The sequence below is a fragment of the Scardinius erythrophthalmus genome (assembly GCF_964197995.2).
Source record: "Scardinius erythrophthalmus genome assembly, chromosome: 6".
NCBI classification, from domain to species: Eukaryota; Metazoa; Chordata; class Actinopteri; order Cypriniformes; family Leuciscidae; genus Scardinius; species Scardinius erythrophthalmus.
In genome coordinates this window covers 44,353,868-44,371,352 of record NC_138226.1, presented here as the reverse complement: position 1 = coordinate 44,371,352, position 17,485 = coordinate 44,353,868, and the positions used below count along the sequence as shown (strand labels likewise).

Sequence of the window (17,485 nt, the reverse complement as noted above, 5' to 3'; positions counted from 1 at the left end):
GTGCCTCCGCACCTTCGGTGCTTGGCCCCTAATAATAATAATAATAATAAGAAACGGAACAGATACAATAGGTGCCTCCGCACCTTCGGTGCTTGGCCCCTAATAATAATAATAATAATAATAAGAAACGGAACAGATACAATAGGTGCCTCCGCACCTTCGGTGCTTGGCCCCTAATAATAAGAAACGGAACAGATACAATAGGTGCCTCCGCACCTTCGGTGCTTGGCCCCTAATAATAATAAGAACGGGAACGAAAACAATAGGTGCCTCCGCACCTTCGGTGCTTGGCCCCTAATAATTACAAAAGCATAGTATAAATTTTAACTGGTAAGATGAATCTGAGCTTAGTAATTGACAGTATATTAGCCTACATTTGATTTACCCCATTACAATAGTCCCTTTACAGTTATTGTTATCATAAAAATACACTTGTAGGTTTAAAATTCTAAATAAGGCACATCTAATGTCCAAATAACAAATATTTTAGCATATATATATATATATATATATATATATATATATATATATATATAAAAATATATATATATAATATATATAATATATATAATATATATATATATATATATATATTATGTACTTTATTGTGGCTTTCAATTCAAACACATTTAACACAATTATTCAAATGGACAGTTCCTTTAAAGACATCATATTTTTCCCCCAATAAATATTCATTTATTTTTCCTTCTACTTTTTTTTCTTTTGTGTTAATACCCACCAACACATAGCCTAAAAAACACATGATTAGAACAATAACCAAAAAGTACATAGTTAGACACTTTACATATGATTTAAGGGGGAAAAGACACAAAACAATAAATAAATATTAATAAAAAATTATAAAAAAATAACAAATAACTAGAAATAAAAGGGAGGGAGGGTTATATAAAAATGTAGTTAATGTAGGCTAATATATATTCCTTTATTTTATGGAATATTCTTTGCACATATCTTTTCAAAATGTATACATTTGCTCTTAATGTCATGTTATCCTCTCCATAGTGTACTTTAGAAACTAAATCTACTTATTTAAAACTGGGGATTCTTGCTTTCTCCAAAAAAGTATTGCATTAAAAGCTGTGATTCTCAGCATTCTAAATAAGTATACATCATCTTTATTAAGTAGCATAGGTCCTATACCCAAAACTATATTTTGTATCTTTATATATTTAGTTTCTTAAAATAAACTTCCCTGAATTAGGCAACTTCTCTTCACTGAAGTACTTCTGTTCGCTAGTTCACTGCAACTTATCCAACATCCTAAAGATAAATTATTATAATTAGAAGATATTTCTAGTGTTATGAAATATCGCATATTAATTTTCCAAGCAAAATGTATATTTTAGTCAGAATTATTGCGCTCATTTGGCGCGCATGCGCGCAGCAGCGCTCGTTCAATATGAAGATTAGCAGCAAAATGGATACATTTGCATGACTTTCTAACATTTACAGATGGAGAATATAACTGTAAAATGTAAGTTTTGAACTGAGGGGGGAAAAAACATGTCACAAACGCATAAAACAGCACAAAATATACGCTGTTTGATGGTGGATCGATTTGATCCACGATCGACCTCTAGGGCTGCTTCAGAAACGCGTGCACACGCAATTATCTAGACTTGATAAACCTGGATCAAATTAGTGAGATTGCGTGAACTTCAATTACCTTTTATGGAACCACTTTAGCCCCAACTTATTTGTTAGGCTCATTCAAGTCCGGTTTTGGACTTTAATCCCCGCTTTTCTAAGCGGCTTTTATGGAACAGCCCCCAGGTCTGGTGTCTTTTGTTTTAAATACAATGACGCTGGTAGTGACGATTCTGTCTGACCAATCGGTGAACTGCAGTGTTTTCACATCACATTTTAGTATCAGTACGGTACGCTTGGAATCTCAACAGAGGTGGTACCATTTAAAGCAAGCCGTACCGTACCGTACCATGCAGTGAAAAAGCGCCACAAAGTGAGCCGTACCAAACCGTGCCGTACCGTACCATGCAGTGGAAAAGCGCCATAAGTGTACCTGAAGTAAACTCTCAGCCATGCGTACGCACATTTTGGAGACACCGATGGTGAGCTGAGAGACTGACGGCAGATGAAGGAAAAACACTTTAAATCCTCATTATGAGTCCTAATCATAAATACAGTGCATGTTCACAATAACAGTTTAAATAAATAAAAAATCATTTCAACTATGTTTTACATCTGATAAGCTCATTTAGATTAAATATGCCATTTTTATTAATGGAGTTAAGAACTTAAATTACATGAAATCATTAACGAGAAGTTCTAACATTTTTTTTAATATTCTAATAAATATTTGTATGGGATGCAATGCTTTTGAACACTTTTCCTGTGGCATGCTGCGTTTTAATGTGTTAAGTACAGTGAGGATTGCAAAGCGCATGATAATAGCAGAACTCATGGTCTGAGAAAATATTTTTGTGCACTTAATAATCAATAATGCAGAATAAGGCCTATTTGTTTGCATTAAATATAAAAAGCAATTAAAAATACTATTTGGCCAGTGGAAAAGATTGAGGAAAAACTCTCTAAAAATATATTTTATACAATTTTGATTTATTTATTCAAAAATAAAGCAAAGATATAGGCTAGTAAATGATTTTTAGCAATGGAATGTGACAGCACATCCGTATCTCACATTTTCCTAATGTCTTCTACCATTAAACACTGGGCTTTATAAAGGGAGTTTTATAAGTCTAAATTTTTTTTGGTATGGCATTTTTGGCTTTCGGGACCACATACACTTTTAGTAAGGATCCTACACACAGGGTGCTTCTCAATTCTTATTTGTGCATCCTCGTTTCCTCTCCTCGTTTCCTTTCCTCGCGTCTCAGCTCCGCTCCCTGTAGGATGCGAGGGAAGGCTGCAAGGAAAAGACGCGAGGACGGAGGGATCGAATGAAAGCTTTTTTTATACATTGGAATCCTTGATCACTCGAGCGTCACTTCACCGCGTCATCAGCAGCGCTCAGAGGATCTGCCCTTATGTTGTTGAAATTTGTTTATTTAAGAAATTCATAATAAATAATAATAAAGAAAGATACCCTGTTGAAATATGTGAGGTGTGTGGTTTATATAAACTGCAAAGGTAAAGTATACATTAAAATTATTGTGGCCGATGTGAAGGGGGAGGAGAATTTAGACGTGCGTCACGTTTAAGTCGATAAAACTCTTCCGCATAGGATCCACCTGTGTATCCTCGCTCACGACTCCTCAGGAAGCCTCCTGACTCCTCGATCCTCGACTCCTCGCGGAGCAATTAGAGAATTGAGATGTCCTTCAAGATGGCTGAGCTCGATCGGTTTCCAGGTCATAGGATGGAGGACGGAGGAGAGAGGAGACAAGGAGGGATATTGAGAAGCACCCACAGTTTTATAAATGACACCCATAATCAGCTGCAACATCAGTTTTTACAAATAACTGCCCCTCAGGGTACTTGTGGTGTCGGATTCTGACATGTAACACTGGCGACGCTAACAATATTTATAATTATTATTATTGTTTATTTACAGACTTGCCATGTGTATTCAGTTCTGAACACCTTGCCATTTTTGACCCACAAAAGAAGATGTTTGGAGATGATGAAGAAGGCTATCGATGGTCTTTAGATGACGAAGAGGACAGAGAGAGCCTTTTGAACTTGAGAGATCAGTTCCAGCCCTTTCAAAATGTAGTCAGTCAAGTCAACAGTTGTTCCTGGGAGAAGGTCATCAGTGAGGAGCAATACTTCAAAGGAACGCTCTTCCGTTTCCCTCTGCGCAATGAGGCTTCTGAGATCTCAGATAACTTGTATGACTCCACAAAAGTTGCACAGCTTTTTGACAGTTTCATTGCTGATGCAGACATTAGTCTTCTTTTCTTGAGAAATGTGTCATCCATTACTTTGCTGCATATTGACACCAATGGCTTCTGCAACAATAGGCTAAAAGTTTCAGCGTCAAATCAATTTGACACTGACCTTTCTCATGTCAAGCAGGAATCGTTTGACAGAAAAACTTGTTTTAAAACAGTGTCACACATTTCACAGAAAGTGGAAGAAACAAAGTCCCAGTGGCTTGTGACACCTTGCCTTCTGAAACATGGATATAAACCAGAGATTGACTTTCTAGCCAGTAAGCTGAGCTTCTACCCTCAAGTTGATGCAGCTTTTCAAATAAATGAAGACGGATCACTTTGCAAAGGAAGACTAAGTTGCTTTCTGCCACTTCCAAATAATGACTCAAACAAAACTGGGCTTCCCATTCACATCAATGCTTGCTTTGGCCTGACAGATAATCGGAGGTTCATTAAGTGGCAAGAGGAGGATCAGAAGAATGACGAGTCTGCAAAGTGGAATGAGCTACTTATAAAAGATATTCTTCCTCATGTATATCTCATGATGATCCTGGATGCCATCCAGTTATCCAGAAACTCGACCCTGCCTGCTGCCACTGTGTACAATCTCTGGCCTGACCTATCCAAGACTGTACATAAAGACAGATGGCATGAAGTTGCAACAGACACTCTGAAGCGTCTAAGTGAATACAAGATCTTTCACCTTGCCAAAGATGAGAAAATCTGGGTGTCTCCCTCAGATGCGGTTTTTCCAGTCAACAATATATGTAGTGACACAATGTCTTCAGTGTCAAGATTATTGATTGCTGAAGGAGAGAAACTGGTCACAGTCCCAGAACATATTTTGAAAGATGTTCGAAAAATCTTCCCTGAAAGTGATAGCTTGACATGGGTAACTCCATCTTATGTTAGAGATGTCCTTCACAGATGTGAGGAGGAAAACCTCAGTAAAGATGACAAATACTCTCTTCTCGAATTTGCTCTCAGTGATGAGAAGTACACAGAGCTACAAGGTCTTAAGCTTCTGCCTCTCAGTGATGGAACCTTCACTTCATTTAGCAATGAAGTGCAGAACACTGTTTTGATCGACAATGAGAAGTTTCCAAGGTAAGGTGTGATACAGTTGTCTCTTTCCTACTTGAATTCTTTGGTGTGTTTACATTATATTTTCAACGTACTAATAATCTGTTTTTTTCTTTGTTTAGAACATTGCTGCCATTTTGTAAAGAAAGATTTATACCCAATGATCTGAGCCATGTTTGCACTAAGCAACTAAGGAATTTAGCAACAGAGAGTAAGACAACTGTTTCATATATTTTATTGAGAGTGCTTATAAAATATTTAATTAATATCATACATGTTTGTGAAATTTGGTCTTGACCATTTTATTATTATTTTTTTTTTTTCAGACATATACAACATAATCAGTTTGGATGCTAAACATGTTGTTGCACTCACCAAGAAGTACTTACCCATGGACTGGAAGGTGACCCAAGGTCATGTGACATGGAAAACAACAGAAGATCATCATCCACCAAAGAGCTGGTTGGCTGAATTCTGGAAGTTTCTTAGCACTGAATTGATTGAGTTAAACAGCTTTATTGACATGCCTTTAATACCACTGGAGCCACTGCAGAGTTCAGGCAACTCTGTATTGTTAGCAAGGTTGCAGAGTAACACAACTTTGATTTTTCAGAGTAGCACAGAATCTAGCTTGTCAGATCATGTTCAGAAAGTGTTAAGGATGGTGGGGTGTACAGTCATAAAAAGAGATGAGTGTCTTAGACATCATGACATTGAGAGGTATGTTCTTCCTGCTTCACCAAGAAGTGTTCTACAAGTCTTTGTGAACTCACACATAGATCAGGTCATCAAAAGCATTGCCTCTGCTTCATCACAGGAAAAAGAGGAGTTGAAAGTGTATATTTCTTCTTTGGATTCCCTCTCAAATGCTGAAAAGAACTTGCTTTCCATGTTGCCAATCTTCAGAATGATGTCTGGGAAATATGTTGCAGTTCAATCAAAGCAAGCAGTTGTTTCAACCACCAAACCAGCCATTCCAAATGATCTGCCAATGCCTGAGACCACTGTACAGTGTGCAAATGAAGCTGACCGCAGACTTTTGACTCTTCTGAATATTAAACTCTTAGATGCCGCTAAGGTGGCTGTTTGTTTGGTTGACTCTATTGAGACAGCCTCTTTCAAAAAAGGTGAGGAACAGACAGTAATGACCTGGATATTGACTAATGGTAGCATTTTACTCTCACAAAGTGAGCAGCTTCTTGCGAAAACCAAACTTCTCAATTTTATTGAGACAACTCGGGGAGAATGCAAACAAGCGTCAAACGTTTTTGATCCAAGAAACAGGACATTTCAGGACATTTTCGAGGCAGATTTCTTTCCCCCACCTATTTACACAAAGACAGATGAAATGCTTCAGAGTTTGCGGCACCTTGGCCTAAGGACCGAGCAAAAACAAATATCAACAGAAAACATACTCCAAGTCATAAATCATACTGAAAAGCTTTTTGTCCACTCACCAGATAGGGCATTCAAAAAAGCACATACTCTTGTTCGAGTCCTGAATGAGAATGATTTCCTTTCTAAATTCACCAAGGCACAGATAGAAGAGCTGAAGCAAAGGCAGTGGGTGCCCTGTGAAAATCCAAAGTTCTTGAATGGAAGCATTTGTATAAATCTTAAGAGAGGTCTGTATAAGCCGACTGAAGTAAGGGATTCAAAGTTTTCTTCAATAGTTGGATATGTTATGCCACTTACCTCTGAGCTAACAGGATATGTCTGCAAAAATCTTGGACTTTATGAACCCCCTCCTGCTGAAAAAGTCTTGGAGAACCTCTCTGCGCTGAGATCAATGGTCAACCCAAATTCAGATTTTCAATTTAAAACCGAGCTACACAGTATTTACAAATTCATGCAAGACAACATGACAAATTTCACAGATTTAATGGACACAAAAAGCATCCCCTGGATATGGAATAAAAGTGAGTTTGTCTGTCCAGGAGATATAGTTTTAGCCTATCCACCTGAATTGGATCTAAGCCCCTACATCAAGAAAGTGCCTGAAGAGTTTTTGCAATATGAAAACCTGCTGACAAAATTTGGTGTGAAGAAAACACTGTCCGATGAAGAGATTGAAGACATACTCCATGACATAAAACAAAGAATTGACTGCAGGTATCCTCCTCATGGAGACTTGACAGAACTTAAAGTGTCAATTGCCATTCTTGACTGGATGCGAAAGAATGAGAAACTTTTAAAGGACAGTACCCCTGTGCCTGTCATGGCACAAAATCAAAACTTTACTCTGCAGTCTTTGTCCAAAACAGTCTTTTGTGACATCAGTGCTGAAGGACTTGATGACCTGAAACAAGACAATGAGGAGTTCTATGTCATTCATGAAGAAGTTTTACCCATCACTGCAAAATGGTTGAGAGTCCAATCCTTAAAACCACAGCTCATACAAGCAGGGCAAGACTCCTTTGGTATAGAACAGTGTGGGCAATCTGAACCAATTACTCAAAGAATTAAAAACATTCTGAAAGAGTATGATGAAGAAAGTGACATTTTCAAAGAACTCCTACAAAATGCTGAGGATGCTGGGGGAATAACATGTAAATTCCTCCTTGACTTCAGAAAACACAAAGACCCCCCTGAAACTCTCTTTGATCATGGAATGGCTCTCTGCAATGGACCATGCCTTTGGATCTTCAACAATGAGCTTTTTTCACAAGAAGACTGGGGAAACATTGTCAAAGTTGGGTCAGCATCAAAGGAAAAAAAAGTTGAGATGATTGGAAAGTTTGGGCTTGGATTTAATGCTGTTTACCATGTGAGTGATATCCCCTCGATTTTGAGTGGGAAAACCCTTCTCATTCTTGATCCAAATGTCACCCATTTGGAAAAGCACATTCTCAACAAAGGAAACCCAGGAATTAAACTTGACCCATTCCAGGAACGACTGTACAAAAGGTTTCCTGGACAGTTTAAATCTTATGAAGGAATTTTTGATTGTGATTTGTCAGTGCAAAACAGCAAGAAAGCTTACAATGGCACCTTGATTAAATTACCATTTCGCACTCAGGAGGAGGCCAACAAGTCAGAGATCAGTTCAAAAGTATATGATGAAGAGCGAATTAGGAGTTTTAAAAATCATTTGACTGACAATTCACAAACACACCTACTATTTCTGAAAAGCATTGAATATATGTCCCTTCAAATTGTCCCTGAAAACGCATCGACTCCTCCATGGAATGATCAGATTCAGACTCCTCTCAAAATATCCAGAGAAGTTATGGATTCATTTGCTGTCTCGAATGACACACGTCTCCAAGAGATCGCGAACACCTTCAGAAATAGTGATATCAAATGCCTCAACATTATTGATGTCAACAAAGCACACATTATTAAAATAGTTCAGGAGAACTCAGATAAATCCCTCACCCAGTACTGGCTTTTGTACTCCTGTTTTGGGACGCATGATTCTTTGCAAATGTTCCAGAGAAGAAATGAACAAGAACATCTTTTTTCATTTCCAATTGGAGGTATAGCTGTACCTTTGCACAGAGAGGCAAAAACTAATACATGGTCTCCTGATGAAAGCCTGAAGCATGAAGGCCAGGCTTTTTGCTTTCTTCCTCTCTCAATTGAGACAGGTCTTCCAGTCCATGTCAATGGAACTTTTGCAGTCACATCTAATAGGAAAAGTCTATGGGAAAAAGGAGTGAAGTCTGAGTGGAACAAAGCTCTACTGAAAGATGCTGTAACCTCTGCTTACATCACTACACTGCTTGAGCTGAAAAAAATGGCCCAAAATGGACATATCCAGAATTATTCCTTTCATACATTCTGGCCTAACACAGAGACGGTAAGCAAAGCATTTTTACCCATGGTTGAGTCTTTCTACTCAGCAGTTGTGCAGAATGCCAATGGCAAATCTCTGGAGTTTTTCAGCAATGGACATAATTGGTGTTCTATGGACAATGTGAGATTTCTGAATCCAAAAATTGAGGAGAACCGAGTAATTGGAGACATTGCCATGAAAGTGTTCTTGAGCTTGGGAGATTCATATTCCAATGTTGTTTCTCTCCCATCACGGGTAAGACAGAGTTTCATCGATTGTGGCTTCGAGACAGAAATCAAACAGAGAACAATCAACTGGCCTGAGTTTTACAAAATTGTTTTTGAGAACTTGAGTTCTGTGGACACACACAGCAGAAATACTCTTGTGCTGAATGCCATTGACTTGAATGATCCAGCTGTTGATGACCTACTGAAAAGCTACCCTTGTATTCCAACACAGAGTTGTAAGAAGCTTCAATTAATCAAGCGACTTGTGAATCCTTCTGGCAAAATGGCTTGTTTGTATGAACTTAAGGAAGGACACTTTCTTGAAGGGACAGAAAATGACTTTCTCTTTCCAAAAAGGTTTAAACGACTTTCAGATTTGGGAATGCTGAGTGACCGCCTCCCTTTAGAGGACATCATAGAAAGAGCTGGGAAGATATCCAGTGTTTGGCAACAGGATAAATCTGAATTTCGTAAAGGTCTTCAGTGCCTTGTGGAGTCAATGAAAGACTCCTCAGAAGATGTGAATTCTCTGCACTGGCACACACTGTCTCAAATACCATTCCTTCCTGCCTTAGTTCCTTTAGTTCAGCAAAACAAGAAGCCCACCGTTCTTAAAAAACCCTGTGAAGTTTACAGTGACAGTTGTCTCAATTTAGTAAGCATGACTGGATTCACAGTTGATCATTCAAACCTTCAAGTACACAATTATGATCCAGTTCTCCAAAATTTGAGAGTGATGACAAATCCACCAGTTGAGACGGTGCTTCAGCAGCTGTTAAAAGCACACCAACACTGTGATACATTTGAAAAGACATCTCTCTTCAACATTGCCCAGTCTTGCTATGAATATCTCAATAATTACTTGTTTGAAAGAAAAGATCCCAATCCCATTATTGAGCATGCAAAATCATTTCCATTCATTTTCATTGAGGATCAATTTGTAAATGTGAGGTCAGTGGCCAGAAGTACAGAATTTGAGGAGAAACCATATCTCTATGTACTTCCAGTAATCTTCTCCAAATTTGAGAGGCTCTGGGAATGCCTTGGTGTCAACGAACAATTTACAAAAGAGCAATTTGTTGCTGCACTTAATAAAATTGAGAATTTAAATAAATCTCAACCTCTTTCCACGTCAGACCTCAATAAGTATGTCGCAATACTCATAAATGGGCTATACAACTTTAAAGACGAAAAGCCTACAAACTGTCTCATGCCTGATGAGAGAGGTGTGTTGACATCTTCAAAAGAGCTGAGATTTAATGACAGCCCATGGATGCCTGTCTCAGCTGGTGTCAAGCTCGCCCATGATCTGATACCTCGGCCTGTGGCCTGTCATTTTGGTGTAACAACAAGAAGACACCATACTCTGAAGAATCATTTAATCAGTGAGTTTTCCCTTCATGCCAAAGAGTTTGGACAAACTGAGAAACTTCCTATCCGAATAAAAAATATAATTGATGCATATCCCTCTAAAAAGGATATTCTGAAAGAGCTCATTCAAAATGCTGATGATGCACAGGCAACAGAAATACACTTTGTGTGGGACAAAAGAAAACATAAGACAGAAAAGATATTTGGAAAGAAATGGGAACTGGTTCAAGGCCCGGCTCTTTGTGTGTACAACAACAGAACATTTTCTGATGATGATCTGCAAGGTATTCAGCAGCTGGGGGACGGAGGAAAACATGGCACTTTAGGGAGAACTGGAAAATATGGACTTGGCTTCAATTCTGTGTATCATCTGACAGACTGTCCATCTATCCTTACCGGTGACAAATGGCTCTGCATTTCTGATCCAAATCTGAAATATGTGGAAGGTATAACAAAAGAGTCCCCAGGCTGCATGTTTTCAGTTGATGATGAATTAAAAAAATCTTTTGAGGATGTTTATCATACCTTTCTTCCAGAAATGTTTGCACTCAGTTCTGGAACCATGTTCAGGCTCCCGCTCAGGACAGAGGAAATGGCAGAACAATCTGAAATATCTAGACACACAGTCACAGACCGTGACATGAAGGAACTTTACTTTGCCTTGACTGAAAATCCTGAAGGACTAATTCTCTTCTTGAAACACATCACAAAAATACAGTTCTTGGAGATCAGTGAAGATGAAAAAGGGAAAAAAGTTCCTTTCCTTATTGAAAAGAAATACACAGAGGAGAGCATGGTAAGCATGGAAAACTTCCACAGACATATTCGAGAAACCCTGATGTCAGGAACAGCTGAACCCTGCAAAACCATCTATGACATGCAAATCTCATCTCGAAATAAACACAGTCATTGGATGATTGCAGAGTGCTTTGGCTTTTCAAAACAAATCTATGAGCAAAAAAAAAAGCATTTTAAAGTTCCTCAAGCTGCTCTGGCTGCATGTTGGAAAAGCTCATCTGACCACACATTTACTGGCAAGGCATTTTGCTCTTTGCCTTTACCTGGAAAAACTGGGTTACCAGTTCATGTGAATGCAAATTTTGAAGTAGATTCTTCTAGAAGGGACTTGTGGAAAGAGGATGGCGATAGTCTGAAGACAGAGTGGAACCAGTCACTGAAAGTAAACATCATTTCACCACTCTATGCTGACCTCCTATTACATCTGTGTTCAGTCATGAAGGAGGATACACCAACAGATCTTGTGGTCCTTAAGTCACAGCTAGAGACTTCTTGCCTTAAGTACTTTCCCAGCACCATGCATCCTTTTCTATGCATTTCTCTGGGAGTAGACAAAGTCTGGCATGAGATGATCCATGAGGTCTATAGATCAATAAGCCTGCATGATCTTCCTGTCATACCTACTGTGCATGCTGTTTCTGTTGAGTCATCACACCTTTCACAACAAAAATACACAGTTACCTGGTGCAGTCCATCTAAACAACATTCAGAAAATTGTCCATATTTTACAAGTAAGGACAATGATGAAATTTTCGAAATTTTAGATGACATCGGGATGAAATTAGTGCCAAACACCTGGAAAATGAATGAAATAAAAGAGAATTTCAAATCAGCTGATGTGAATGTGACAGAAGTCAGCGCTTCAACAGTGATGAATTTCTTGAAGCAAAGATCGTTGAATGATCCTTCTCTGACAACTAGTAGTTTGCCTTTGCCCATCAACCAGACCTTGATCAAAGACAAAACAAGATGTTCAAAACTTCTGAGCTTCTGCTTGACAAATGCTGATGAGAAAAATGTCCATGACCTCAATGGGCTGCCTCTTCTCCTCACAGAAGATCAGATGTTAAGAGTCTTTGACTCTAAATCCCCAAAGCTGATATCAGGATTTAGCAGTCTTTTCCAAGGACATCTGGAAATGTTTGCAGACAGTGAAATCAATAGACCTCATCTCCAAATTCTGGATGAAGGAAAGTTTATTAAAGACTTAACAATTGACATAGCAGCAGCGTATTTGAAACCAGAACTTACTCAACTCCTCAGTCAGTCATTACCTGATCAAAAGTGCCAGCTGTACAAAGCGGAGGCAGAGACGACCAATTGGCTGAAAACATTATGGAGCTTCTTTGAGGATCAAGGAAAATTCTACCAAAATGAAAATATGAATGTCTTCAGTGAGATAAAAAAGCACTTTGATGACGGTCCTATTTTACCAGTCATTTGCCCCAGTCAAAATAACACACATTTCTTACAAACACTGGGAAACATATCAAAAGTGATTCTGAAGCCAGATGAAAAAATAGCATCCATTCTCATAAAACTCGGGTTCATGAAATTAGACTCCAGCTTTTTCATTGGTCTCATTCCTGAGTTCCGTTTCATGTATATGAATCCAGAACTCCTGCAAACAGGAGACATCAGTGCTGTTTTAGAAGAGGTTCATCATGTACCTCATCCACAGTTTGAGGAGCTCTCAAAAGATGAATGTGTAGATCTTCAACGCTTCTTACAGAATGGGATCAGAGATTCCAAAAATAAGAGTGGACATGTGAGTATGCTCAAGTCCTTGCCCCTGTTTGAGTCAGTAACAGGAAAACGGGAAAGGATCGATTTACATAGAATGATTTTCATTCTAAATTCTAAGCATCAGAAAGACTTTCCAAACTTATACCATGTTGATGGATGTGACAGTATTTTCCTGAAGAACACCTTGGTGAACCAAGACTTGGCAGAATGTCTAAACATACAGATTCTAGATGATCTGGAGTTCTGTGTAAAGTTTATTCTTCCTTCTGTGCACATGATGACAGAGGCCCAGCTTCTTGATTTAATGTTTTTTTTAATGAAATTTAGACCAGTGGACCCCAGTATTGTCTCTGCATTGAAAGACGTCAGATTTATTCGAGACATCCATGGCTCTCTTCAGGTGGCTTCATACTTCTATGATGACAATGTACACCTTTACAGGGTAATGCTTCCAAAAGAGAGATTTGTGCCAGAGACGTTTTGGGAGATTTTCAGAGATGAATGTACTGAATCAAAGGTTTGGGACAATGTCCAAGGTAAACAAACTAAAGCACATGAAGGACCTCTTGATCTCTTGAAGGACCTTGGATTGAATCATGAAGTGTCTGATGAGCAAATCATTCAGTTTGCAAAACAAATTGAATCTGAAACTAGAGGCAACACTCCTCTGGATGTTCTTGAGGAAAGATCAAATCTCCTGTTTAGGACTGTTTTGTCAAAGAGTATTTACAAAACCTCTAAATTACTGAAGAGAGTTGCTAACATTAAATTCATATTTCCTGTGAAAATTCAGCAAAAACTTTGCTATTATAACAAGGCCTTTGCTCAAGAGAGGGAAGTTGTTGCAATCAGTGGATCACTTATTGGCAAAGACAGTGATCACCATTATCTGATATGGACATCTATGCCAATCCTACCTTCAAAACTCTGCTCTTCACATCACATAAAGAAAATGAAGGATGTCGGAGCCTTGGAGACTCCAACCCTTGGACAAATAGTTGCTAATCTGAAAAACATCTGCACATCTCAGTGCCACAGTGACAGATTGCTGGAAACAAGAGAAACAGTATTTAACAAATTGTACGCATACCTGCAGTCAATAAATTTTGATGCCTCTCTGTTCTCAGACCTCCCCATTATCTTGGTGGAAAACAGGACAAAACTTGTGAAGGCAAAGCAGACAGCACTTGTGCTACATGATGATCTTGAGTTTAGGCCTTATTTGTACTGCATTCCCTCAAAGTATATAAAATTTGAAGATTTCCTCAAGAAGATCGGTGTAAAGGAGAGTCCCACCATCAATCAATATATCACTGTTCTTCAAGAAATCTATTCTGATAGTTCTGACAAAGACAGCCTTCAGGCAAATCAGAAGATAACTGTGAAGCGTGTTGTACAACATCTGTTTTGCCTGCTTAAAGAGGAACAGAACAAAACTTGTTTCCGAAACAACCCACTTTATCTTCCGTCAACAGATGGAAGACTCTATGAATCCAACACTTTGTTTTTCAACGACACAGTCTTCCAGCCTGCGATACTTGAGGGTCCTTTGGAAACCAAGCTGAAATTGCTGGAAAAATTAAACTGCTGTCATCTTGGAAATGATCACTATGAACATCAAACATTGTTGCAGTTCCTTCCTCAGCAAGTTCGCCCCAAATTTCTCTCGGATGTAATTTCTGAAAACCTAAAGGGAGAAAGTGTCCAATATTGTGATGAAGGGGGATGCGAATTTAGTGGCTGGTTTGACAAACACTTGTCTTCTGCTGCATTTCTTCATGGACTAGTCTGTCTCATCAGAGAAGACAGCAAAGGTGGGGTTTCACAGTCTGAAGCTGTAGGAAAGTGTGAAGAAATCTTTTCTAAGATTCAAATTATCTGTTGCAAAACTCTTCAAACTGAACTTCTGTTAAACCATGAGCCACTTGAAGGTAGTAAGGCTGAAACAGATGTTTATGTGAAAAAACAGCAAGATGGGTGCAGATTCTACTTGAAACACAATGATGACATGACCCACAAAGTAGTAAATGAAGTTAATATGTGTCTTACTAAAGAAATCAATGTTCTTCTAAAGAACTGTCTTACCGCCTCAAGTCTTCCAGTCCTTGGGCATCTTCTGCTGTGTGATAACATGGAGGATGTTGAGAAAACCTTGGCAAATCATGGCATTCATAACAGTGGCCACGAGGAAGGTTACAAATCCTTACCGAAACCTGGATGTCTCATACCTGAAGAATGGCATGACTGCCTTGATATGAACTTCCTCAACAACTTTGAAAGTGGAGAGTATGTTGGCTTCAGCAAGGACGAATCTGGTGAATATTTCTATGCCATTGTTATCAACCGACTAGATGATTCAATAGGACAAATGAGACATTTTCCTGCCAGATATAAAATACAAGTTGGCAGTGATGACTTCATTGAAGTAAGCTCTCTTGACCTTTACCAATTTAAACGAGAAAAGAAGGCAACTGTGTCAACAGGGTCCACTTGCACAGATATAGAGCGTCTTTTAACATCCAGGCCTCCACCCAACACAGGGTCTACTTGCACAGATATAGAGCGTCTTTTAACATCCAGGCCTCCACCCAACACAGGGTCCACTTGCACAGATAAAGAACGTCTTTTGACGTCCAGGCCTCCACCCAACACAGACTTTCCAGGGACATTTGAAGAAATCAAAAGAGAAATTGACCAAAGTTTAAAAGATATCTGGAATATGTCAAATGAGAACAAACAAAAAGCCCTCAAACGTCTTTACCTCCAGTGGCATCCAGACAAAAACCCAGGCAATGAAAAACTTGCCAGTGAGGCTTTCAAATACCTGCAAAACAGAATTGAGGAACTACAACAAGGGAAAACTGCACATAGCACATCCTCAACCTGTAGAGACTTTCGAGATTTCTATAACACGTGGAACACAGAGGCACAAAGCCACAGGAGGGGACGCGAGAGGTTCTATCAGAACTACTCTAGAAGCCACTATAACTTTTGGTCATACCACAGAGAAACACCAAGGCCAAACAGAGGAGAGGCAAAGCGCTGGTATGAACAGGCTCAATGTGACATCAGAGCAGCTCACAATGACACTGGAGGAGATTGCTCAGAGTGGTGTCTGTTTAAGGTGCATCAGGCTGTGGAAAAAGCCCTGATAGCAGCAATGTACAGGAGAAGTGGAGAGCATCCCAAAAGCTGCTCAATAACTAGCCTTGCTCAGCAGGTGTCCCATTACAGTCCACAGTTGACTTCTTTACCAAATACTGTGAGGCAACTGACTGAACTTGGTGTTGATGGCAAAAAAACTCAGTATCCGAACTATCACCCATTTCCTCACATTCCAAACCAGCAGTTCAGCTTCGACAATGCTAGAAGTGCACTGGATATTGCAACAAAGCTTTTAGAAAAAATAGAAGAATACATTTCTTAAAGTAGCTTGAAACTATCGACTATGTTCCACTGAGATAATCATGAGGATCTTTTCATGTAACAATGCTTGATCTGTTTAGTACTGCTACCATGCATTCTTGAATTTCTTAACTATGTAAGCATGTTTTGATAATTATAAGTCTGCTTCTCTTCTTGCTTACTGTTATAGCCTATTTAGCATATTTTTGTATACTGGGCATACTTGTATAGCAAACAGTAGAGCAATGCCAATGTCATGAGTTTGATTCCCAGGGAAAGCATGAAATAAATGTACATCTTGGATGCAATGTAAGCTATTTTGGATAAACATTTTTTGCAAAATGTGCATTCAAAATTACATTAGAATTAAAATGTCAATGTGTCAATCATTTAAAAGTATGGTTTTATTAAGAAATATTAACAGAAGTCAAAAGATGTGTCAACCAAATATTCACTAAATGACAGAACTGCAAATAAAATGAATATTAAGTCACACAATCATCCTGCGATACAGATGCTTTATGTGCTTTACAATCTTTGCAGCAAAACCATTTCTTGAGTTATTGCAATATAAAATATGGATGAATGCTGTGTGATGAAAATACAAATTACAAACAATCCACGGGCATATGAAAATATTTAAGGTCATGCTGTAATTCTGTGAAATGAAATGCATTACACATTTTCAAATGCCCTTGAAAATCCAATGGTCCAAGAATCTGGATCCTGCTTTTGACATCAGGCACTCCTCTGCCCATTTGGGCCGGTCCTCCTCACACAGGGAACATTCAACACGCATGTGTCGTATGTGCAGAACGAGTGTGAATGAATAAAACCACTGGTCAGCTAGGAAGCCGTCCCGCAAGAGCATTTGCTGCTTATCCCCTCTGGAGTTGATAGGAATGACTCCAGGGTCCACTACCACAACAACCCCGATTATGAAATAGTGCTCTTCCAGAACCACATTGGTCACCAGCGCAACAAGGTCCATGACAATCACAACACCTGACAGCGATATTATCACTGGTACATGTCATATACTGTAAACAAAGGGAAATCAGTTTCTCTCTTTGGTGGAAGCCATTCAGTTAACAGCCTGGTCACTGCCATGAATTCAAAATAAAAGTAGCCTAATGGCAAGAACACTCTTAATAATAATATGTACTTAATTAATTATGAATCCCCTAATAAGTAGGGTATGC

At 38.8% G+C, this 17,485-nt stretch overlaps 1 protein-coding gene across 1 annotated transcript in view; it reads left to right on the top strand.

Moving 5' to 3' along the window:
* The window catches only part of LOC308692350 (sacsin-like), a gene marked incomplete at both ends in the record, with an annotated part of 45,944 nt that extends 29,639 nt beyond the window's left edge, over window positions 1–16,305 (top strand). The window contains 3 exons of the mRNA XM_081368285.1: window positions 3,554–4,982; window positions 5,081–5,169; window positions 5,285–16,305. Of these exons, the coding sequence (XP_081224411.1) occupies window positions 3,554–4,982; window positions 5,081–5,169; window positions 5,285–16,305 (12,539 nt within the window). The remainder of the gene's footprint in view (window positions 1–3,553; window positions 4,983–5,080; window positions 5,170–5,284) is intronic.
* Between the last annotated feature and the right edge of the window lie 1,180 nt (window positions 16,306–17,485).